The sequence below is a fragment of the Hypanus sabinus genome, chromosome 6 (genome assembly GCF_030144855.1).
Source record: "Hypanus sabinus isolate sHypSab1 chromosome 6, sHypSab1.hap1, whole genome shotgun sequence".
NCBI lineage: Eukaryota > Metazoa > Chordata > Chondrichthyes > Myliobatiformes > Dasyatidae > Hypanus > Hypanus sabinus.
This window is the reverse complement of record NC_082711.1, coordinates 2,531,919-2,541,828: the sequence shown is the minus strand read 5'-3', so window position 1 is coordinate 2,541,828 and position 9,910 is coordinate 2,531,919. Positions and strand designations below refer to the sequence as shown.

The 9,910-nt window shown below is 46.5% G+C and overlaps 1 protein-coding gene across 1 annotated transcript in view; it reads left to right on the top strand.

Annotated features, from left to right (window-relative positions):
- Nucleotides 1–691: 691 nt before the first annotated feature.
- The window catches only part of LOC132394941 (uncharacterized), a 119,100-nt gene continuing 109,881 nt past the window's right edge, over nucleotides 692–9,910 (top strand). The window contains exons 1-2 of the mRNA XM_059971287.1: nucleotides 692–765; nucleotides 4,755–4,827. Coding sequence (XP_059827270.1) covers nucleotides 748–765; nucleotides 4,755–4,827 — 91 coding nt within the window. The 5' untranslated portion in view covers nucleotides 692–747. The remainder of the gene's footprint in view (nucleotides 766–4,754; nucleotides 4,828–9,910) is intronic.

Below are 9,910 nucleotides of genomic sequence, written 5' to 3'. Positions count from 1 at the left end.
GCTGGACGCACCTGGCACAGATGTGGCCGTCCGGGAGGCTGGGATTCTCTCGAACTTCCCACATCTGACACCCAGTACAGAACACCGGCCTCACACAATACCTCCTGTCTGTATTCTACACAGATAACCTACCTCCCGAAGCCCCGTTGAGCCAAAGCCTTCCTACTCTGTCTCCCTCTACTCTGTCGCCCGCTCTATAAACCAAGGCTAGGTTTCTGATTTGTCAGAGCGTCATAAGTTAAGTGCAGAACGCAGAAGAATGGGGTTGAGAAGGATCATAGATCAGTCACAACCATATGGGTGAACAGATTCGATGAGACCGAAGGCCCAATTCTGTTCCCAAACCTTATGGTTTTACTTACATTGAAACATTTCGACAGGTTGTATTACTGATTGGCCTTTTATCCCTTTCCGAAGCCCACTATGTAAATTGCAGTCTAGTTATGATTGATTCCCCTGTTGCTTCAACATCGGCATTCACTGCTGAACCCCCTCCCTCTTTGCACTTCTCCTTTCCTGTGGACCATTTCATCTTTCTTCACGCTGGGCGAATAACGGCCACCATATATGACACTTCCTCTTTCCTTCCATGTGCTCCTTGCGCAATATCCCTGTTGCCCAAGACCGAATGTTTTTCCTCGTAGCCAATAGAAAGCCAATGTTGGACAAAGTGTAAGGAGTTGGACAGAGAGCCACCTTGGGCTGTCTCGATAAAAACTGGGATCGAGGGAGGGTTCTTCAATTCCCATGAAGACCTTGCACAAGGTGAGCAACTTTTCCTCTGCTCCAATTATGGTGTTAGAATGAAGACTGATTTTTGCCATTTATTTCCATCAGTGGATTATGGAATATGGTCAGCTGGGAGGACAGAGAATATGGAGAAATGTCTCCCATCCAGTGAGGGATGAACTCTGGGCTGGGATGGCAAATCGGGTCCTAGAAATGTGAGGGGAGATACACTCTGAGTCTGACACATGTCCAGGGAGTGCCTCAATGGACAGTGCCAAGACAGGTTCAGTCCCAGTCCTGACAAATGTCCATGGAGTGTTTAACGGAACAGTTCGGGGGAGTTTCACTCTGTGTTTTACTCATAGGCTCAATGCTCAACAACGTGTGATGAGATAATACAAAGGGAGCTCCTTTCGGTGTCTGACCCATGCCCGAAAAGAGCATGATGGGACAGTGTAGAGATTCTGTGGCTAAAAATGAGAGTACGTCTCTTTCGTTACCTCTGTGCGCCAGGGTGAAGGAAGTCTTCTAGAAGTTGCAGCACATGCTTAATGGAGAGTGTGAGCAGGCAGGAATCTTTGTGTCCATGGCACCAACAACTTGCTGTGGATACATATGGACGAGAGTGTAGAGGTTAGCCCAAGACTTTAAAGCGGTCAGATATAAGATTTGGGTTCAATTTCCACCGCCGTCCGAGACGCTATTTTAGCTTCTCTCCATTTTGTACGGATTCCTCAGGGTGTTCCGGTTTCCTCCTGCATTTCAAAGATGTGGAGGGTAGAGTTAATGAGTTGTGGGTTTGCTATGTCGGTTCCGGGAGCGTGGCACACTTGTGAGCTACCCCTAGCACAGTTCTCTCTAATTTAATTTAACACATTTCATTGTTTTTTTTTTAATTTATTTATGGGTTGAGGGCGTTGCCAGCGAAGCCAGCATTTATTACCTATCGCTAGTATATGTTAGATACAGATGTGACAAATAAAGGTTCAGAAAAATAGAGGGCTATGGGTAACCCTAGTAATTTCTAAGGTAGGGACATGTTCGGCACAACTTTGTGGGCCGAAGGGCCTGTATTTCGCTGTAGGTTTTCTATATTTCTAAAGCCGACCTTTAATCATCGCACCTGTATTAAACGGGATGTGTCCTTCCGAGTGGATATAGGGAATAGACAAAGTAGACACACTGAGTCTGCGGATGCTGGAATCTGGGAATTCTGGAGGAAAACAGCGTGTCGAGTAGTACCTGCGTGAGGGAGGATGCATGGGAGGAATTGTTGATGGATCAACTCTGATGCAGGGTTTCGATTCCTTTCCCCTGACAAATATTATTCAACCCGTGGATTTCCTTCAGCAGGGTTAAAAAACAAAATTAAATCCAATGTGCATCCTGTGAGTCTCTCCCCGGCTCAGAATTGGGCCAATTGAGTCTGCTCCACCATTCCAACACCGCTGGTTTAATATCTCTCTCGGCTCCGTTGTGCTGTCTTCTCCCCATAAATTCTGACGCCCTCACTAAGAAGAACTTCTCCGAGTTGCAGGGCAAGAAATTCTATACAGATAGTGGCGAATGCCTCGAACACACAGCCAGGCATGATAGAGATCAGGTATGATAGCAGTATTTCAAACTAAATTTAGATCATCACAGAGGGAATTAGCTTATATTGATTTCCTGATCGGCACCGAAGGGCCTCCTCGCTTACTGTGCTGTGGCATGTTCAACAGGAATGAGAAGTTGAAGGAACCAATTGCTATGAATTTGGGGAAGGAGCTGGAAATGTGATTAACTGACGTGCATCTTGGCTAGACAGATTCTCCGTTTTTTCTCTGTTTAATACTTGATGTTATCGGCCAATTGCGGAGAAAGAGGACTAACTCAGGATGAGACATTGATCAGCATGGACAGGCTGCACCGGAAGAACAGCTTCGGTGTTAAAATCTATGACCCTGTAATGGTATTTTTTTGTAAAAAGTCGCGGACCAGTACAATGTGTGTGGGACTGATAAACGAAATGCCAACACCGATAGAGTTGTGTTCTCAGACAAACAAACCACAATCCTGCTTTCGACAGGATACCGCTGTTTTTCCTTTCTTCCATCAACCCACCGAACAGAAATTCCTAAATGCTGTTTTTTCATGTACGGTGCATAACTAAAAATGTCGTCTCCCGGCCAGTAGAGAGGCGTAACTGCACAAAGTAGTTGTTATCCCTGACCCCCGGTGCTCTCAGCTTGGAGTTCCCACCTTCTCCTGCTGACGCCGGTGTGCCCTGGCTCCCCAGCGGTCAAGACCGCTGTAAGTAGTTCCCAAGGAATGAATCAATCTGGGGGGAGCTTGTGGGGTGGGGTGGGGGGGGGAGGTGCGGCGTCATAGGCAGTGGAAGAATGAAACAAAATCAGTGTACGACTTGTGTAACAAGTATATATTGTCGGTTCGGACCCAGTGGACCGAAAGTATCGTTTTCCTGCAGATAGGCTTTATGAATAGACATGGGGCATTGGCCGTGTTGTCAGCATTTCAAAATCTGCAGTCATAGACTCATACAACATGGAAGTAACCCCTTCAGCCCAACTCGCCCATTCCGACTATTGCCGTCCAATCATCACTAATCCACATAAGAAGATAAGAAATAGGCCCACCGAGCCTGCACCGCCATTCAATAACATCATGGCTGATCTGTCCGTAAACTCAGCTCCATCTACCTGCCTTCCCATAACTCTTAATTCACCTACTATGTAAAAACCTACCTAATTGTTTCTTAAATATATTTAGTGAAGAAGCCTCAACTGCAGAGAATTCCACAGATTCACTACTCTCTGGGAAAAACAGTTTCTTCTCATCTTCATCCTAAATCTTCTCCCCTGAATCTTGAGGCAATGTCCCCTAGTTCTAGTCTCACCCACCAATGGAAGCAACTTTCCTACTTCTATCTTATCTATCCCTTTCAAAATTTTGCATGATTCTGTAAGATTCCCTTTCATTCTTCTGAACTCCAGAGAGTATAGTCCCAGGCGACTCAATCTCTTCTCATAGAGTAACCCTTCATCCCTTAGCCACAATTCTTATCTAGATGACTTTTAAATGTAACTAATCTGTATGTCTCCAGCACAATTTCTGACAGCACTTTTCAAATACTCGTCTTCTCATGCTCAGGAAATCTACCTCATGTCCCTTTAAAATCTCTCTCCAATGATCTAAGTCCCATGGCCTTTTGTACATTTCAAATCAAAGTCAAATTTAAGTTATTATCAAGGTATGCCTGTCACCATATACAACCACGAGATTAATTTTTACGGGAATTTACATGAAAACAGATACAATATAATTCATGAAAACATGTACATAAATAATGACTGACAGCGCGCGAGCGCGCAAACACACACACACACACACACACACACACACACACACACACACACACACACACACACACGGAGTTTACGATTTGAACGATTGTAAAATCCTTTATTGTGATTCCATGTGTTGTGGAATGAGTTCAGTGTCGATGTGGCTGAAGTTCCGAATCGGTTCTGAAAGCTGATGTTTGTAGAGTTACTGTTATTGAACCTGGCGATGTGGACTCTGAGGGTCCTATACCCTCTGTCCCACATCAGCAGCGAAAAGAGAACATGCTCTGTTCTCACTGGGAGGTTAATGATTACCAACACTGGTGCATTCAATTTAAAAATCAGCAGAGACGCCGGGAGTGGGATCGTTGGGAATGTAGACTAACGTTTTTGTACAGAAACTGGGGATAGAAACGCGGAGAGGAACTGTGAAGAGGTTGTTGTGGATCAAGAAGGATAGGTCAGAGAGAAGAAATGAATGACCTGTTGCAGGGTTGGGTCTTGTTTGTAACCATTTCTGAACAAGTCTGACATGTTCCAATTCGACGCAACCGTCACGAGGTAAGTTATAGTTTCAGAACGCTGACATTTCGCCATAAAATAATGCTCCAGGTATTAAAATCTCGGCGATTCGGAAGTTAATCCGAGACTAAATTAATTTCCCTTTTCCGTCTATTTTAGCACAGGATGAAGACCAATTACCTACTGTTATTTGCCTGTGTTTGGGCCGTGGCCCGAGCTCATCACACAAGAGGTAAGGTTTCATTTTATCTCCGCTCCGCTGGTTCCAAGCATGGAGATGGAAATGGTGCCGGATTCATAGATCAGATTATTCCTATTCACACCGGTCGTTAGGGCACATTGTTACAGGGCGTCAATCGTCAGGCACTGGGGTCAGACAGCCTGGACAGACTGAGCCTCTCAGCCGAAGTGGTGTAATTGTGCTGTTGCTGAGTGTATGTGAATGTGAGGTCAAAACGATCATTAAATCAGAATGTGGTGATTCAGATTCAGAGTTATTGATCTCACGTTCATCGAAATATACAGCGAAATGTGTCATTTGCGTTAAAAGCTATCACACCAAAAAGGTGCAAACACGAGGAAATCTGCAGATGCTGGAAATTCAAACAACACACACACAATGCTGGTGGAACAGAGCAGGCCAGGCAGCATCTATAAGGAGAAGCACTGTCGACGTTTCGGGCCGAGACCCTTCGTCAGGATTAACTGAAAGGAAAGATACTAAGAGATTTGAAAGTAGTGAGGGGAGGGGGAAATGCGAAATGATAGGAGAAGACCGGAGGGGGTGGGGGGAAGCTGAGAGCCGTAAAGGTGATTGGCAAAAGGGATACAGAGCTGGAGAAGGGAAAGGATCATGGGACGGGAGGCCTCGGGAGAAAGAAAGGGGGAGGGAGAGCACCAGAGGGAGACGGAGAACAGGCAGAGTGATGGGCAGTGAGAGAGAAAGAAAAAAAAAACAACTAAATATGTCAGGGATGAGGTAAGAAGAGGAGGAGGGGCATTAACGGAAGTTAGAGAAGTCAATGTTCATGCCATCAGGTTGGAGGCTACCCAGCCCGTACATAAGGTGTTGTTCCTCCAACCTGAGAGTGGCTTCATCTTGACAGCAGAGGAGGCCATGGATAGACATATCAGAATGGGAATGGGACGTGAAATTAAAATGTGTGGCCACTGGGAGATCCTGCTTTCTCTGGCAGACCGAGCGTAGGTGTTCAGCGAAATGGTCTCCCAGTCTGCGTCGGGTCTCACCAATATATAAAAGGCCACACCGGGAGCACCGGACGCAGTATACCACACCAGCCGACTCACAGGTGAAGTGTCCCCTCACCTGGAAGAGCTGTCTGTGGCCCTGAATGGTGGTGAGGGAGGAAGTGTAAGGGCAGGTGTAGCACTTGTTCCGTTTACAACGATAAGTGCCGGGAGGGAGATCGGTGGGAAGGGATGGGGGGGGGGACGAGCGAACAAGGGAGTCGCGTAGGGAGTGATCCCTGTGGAAAGCAGGAAGGGGGGGGGGAGGGAAAGATATGCTTGGTAGTGGGATCCCGTTGGAGGTGGCGGAAGTTACAGAGCATTATACGTTGGACCTGGAGGCTGGTGGGGTGGTAGGTGAGGACAAGGGGAACCCTATCCCGACTGGGGTGGCAGGTGGATGGGGTGAGGGCAGATGTGCGGGAAATGGGAGAGATGTGTTTGAGAGCAGAGTTGATGGTGGAACAAGGGAAGCCCCTTTGTTTAAAAAAGGAAGACATCTCCTTCGTCCTTGAATGAAAAGCCTCATCCTGAGAGCAGATGCGGCAGAGACGGAGCAATTGTGAGAAGGGGGTGGCATTTTTGCAAGAGACAGGGTGGGAAGAGGAATAGTCCAGGTAACTGTGAGAGTCTGTAGGCTTATAGTAGATATCAGTAGATAAGCCGTCTCCAGAGATGGAGACAGAAAGATCAAGAAAGGGGAGGGAGGTGTTGGAAATGGACCAGGTAAATTTGAGGGCAGAGTGAAAGTTGGAGGCAAAGTTAATGAAGTCAACGACGTCAGCATGCGTGCAGGAGGCAGCGCCAATGCAGTTGTCCATGTAGCGAAGGAAAAGAGGGGGATGGATACCCGTATAGACTTGGAACATGGACTGTTCACACAAAGCCAACAAAAAGGCAGGCCTAACTGGGACCCATGCTGATGCCCATGGCTACACCCTTGGTTTGGAGAAAGTGGGAGGAGCCAAAGGAGAAATTATTGAGAGTAAGAACTAATTCCGGTAGATGGAGGACAGTGGTGGTAGAGGGGAATTGGTTAGGTCTGGAATCCAAAAAAAAAAGCGAAGAACTTCGAGACTATCTCGGTGGGGGATGGAGGTATATAGCGACTGGACGTCCATGGGGAAAATAAGGCGGTGGGGGCCAGGGAACTTAAAATCATTGAAAAAATTCAAAGCGTGAGAAGTGTCACGAACATAGGTGGGAAGAGATTGAACAAGGGGGGATAAGACAGTGTCAAGGTATGCAGAAATGAGTTCAGTGGGGCAGGAGCAAGCTGAGACAATAGGTCTACCTGGACAGGCAGGTTTGTGGATCTTGGGTAGGAGGTAGAAACGGGAAGTGCGGGGTGTGGGAACTATGAGGTTGGTGGCAGTGGATGGGAGATCCCCAGAGCTGATAAGGTTGGTGATGGTATAGGAGGCAGTGGCCTGGTGCTCCTTAGTGGGGTCATGATCAAGGGGTAAATAAGAGGAGGTATCAGAGAGTCGTCGCTGTGTCTCGGGCAGGTAGAGGTCAGTACGCCAAACAACAACAGCTCCCTCCTTAACAGGGGGTTTTATACTGAGGTTGGGATTGGTGCGGAGGGAGCGGAGAGCAGAGCGTTTGGAAGGAGTGAGGTTGGAATTGGAACAGGGTGTGGTGAAGTCGAGACAGTTGATGTCCCGTTGGCAATTGGCAATAAGGAGATCCAGAGCAGGCAGAAGACCAGAGCGGGGTGTTCATGAAGAGGAGGACCGTTGAGGACGGGAGAAGGGGTCATCGGTGGGGGTCGGAGAGTCCTTGTCAAAGAAGTAAGCTCGGAGACGGAGCCGGCGGAAGAAGAGTTCAGCGTCATGGCGTGCCAAAAAAGTACGCTGGAGCACAGCATTAGTGTCTCCATATACTTCCGGGACCACACAGCTTGCCTAGAATACTAGACAGAGCAATAAAGAACACGGCAGAATTAAACATGCCAAGAAATAAGGAGCTTGTGATTGCCTTGATTGTTCCGCTTTTTCGCTTGGTGCAAAGCTAACAATTCACGAATAATTAACACTAGAACAAGTGGACAGTGAAGAAACTTAAAATGAATTACAGAAGGATGTTTGTCAGCTGTGTAAACGAGCCCAGGATTGGCAAATGGCATTCAATTCACTTAAGGCTGTGGTGTAGCATTTTCGGAAGTCAAACCAGGGTAGGACTTCCACAACGAGCTATGGGGTCCAGGGGAATATTGAGGGGAGAAGAATCAGGGAGTACAGGTAGACAGTCCGATGAAAGTAGTGTCACAGGTAGACAGTCAAACCACAAACAAGCGAAAACCTGCAGATGCTGGAAATATAAGCTGCACACAAAAATGCTGGAGGAACTCAGCAGGCCAGGCAGCATCTATAGGAAAAGTGTCCTGACGAAGGGTTTCAGCCTGAAACGTTAACTGTACTTTTCCATTGTTGCTGCCTGGCCTGCTGAGTTCGTCCAGCATTTTCTGTGTGTTTCACAGGTAGATGGGGTGTTCAAAAGGCATTTGACATGGCAGCCAATAAGCCGTTTGACATGATGGCATTTATCAGACAGGACATTGAATATCGGAGCTCAGAATATTACATTGATGTTGCACAAGGCATCAGTTAGTCCATACTCGGAGTGCTCTTTATAGTCTTCCTCACGCTGTTCGAAGAAGGATATAATCGGGTTATATGGGAAAATCTGGAGGAGGTAGATAGGAGCTAGTGTTAGATAGTCACCCCTGAGTTGCAGGGGGCAAATACCTGGGTGACTGTCACGGGAAGGGAATGGAATAGACAGCCAGTACAGTGTACTCCTGTGGTCGTTCCCATCAATAACCATATCACAATTACAGCACGGAAACAGGCCATCTCGGCCCTTTTAGTCTGTGCTAATAGTAAGTATACTATTTAGGGGGCGACCTACAGGGGAAAGCAGCAGTCACTTGACACTGAGTCTGTCTCTGTAGCTCAGAAAGGAAGTGGGGGGCAAGAGGAGTGCAATAGCCATAGGGGTATCCATAGTTAGAGGAGTACTCAGCAGCTTCTGTGGATGTCAAAGATAGTATGTTGCTAGCCAGATCCCAGGGTCAGGGATACTTCATTGGGATCTCCTATGGGGATGGTATTACCTGTACAAAAAGGACGCGTTACGCCTGAAGTGGAGGGGGACTAATAACCTGGCGGGCAGAGTTTCTAGTAGAGGAAGGGGTAGAGGGTATACAACTAGCTGCTGTGTAAAGTGAGACTGTGGGAAAGGGCAAATTACGATGATGATGACGGCCGCAAGAAAATGAACCTCACATTTCTATAAGGTGATGTGCATGTACTTTGATAATACATTTACTTTGAACTTTCAAAGATATCACAAAGGTGAAGGAGTATTCTAAAGGGAGGTTGAGACAACCGTGGGGGACTAAGGAAGTCAAACACAGCATAAACTGAAATGAAATTGCATATTCAGTAGCAAAATATAGTGGGAAGACAGCAGAATGGGTTGCTTTTACAAACCAACGGAAGGCAACTAAAATCCTACAAAAAGAGAGAGAAAATGAAATTTGAAGGGTAGATAGCCAATACTATAAAAATAGATGGAAAACGTATTTTTGAAGTCTCATTATAGAAAGGGTAAACAAGAGACGAAAGTGGATATTGCAACATGAGAGGTAGTAATGGGGGGAAATCATTGCCGGATGTATTTAGTTAGTATTCAGCGTTAGTCATCTCTGTGGAAAACACCAGCAGAATGCCAAAAATGCGAGAGTGTCAGGGGCAAGAAGTGAGGGTCATTGCTATTAATAAGGAGAAGATACTTGGGAAGTTGAAAAGCGTGAAGGACGATAAGCCACCTGGACTAGAAGGACTGCACCCCAGAGTTCTGAAAGAGATAGCTGAAAAGATTGTGGAGACATTAATAATGGTCTTTCAGGGATCACGAGATTCTGTAATGGATCTGGAGGAATAGAAAATTACAAATATCACTCCACTCTAGGATGCAGAGGCGGCTGTCCAAAGGAAAGCATATGCTAGGTAGCCTGACTTCAGTGTTTGGAAAGATGTTGGAGACTATTATTAAAAATG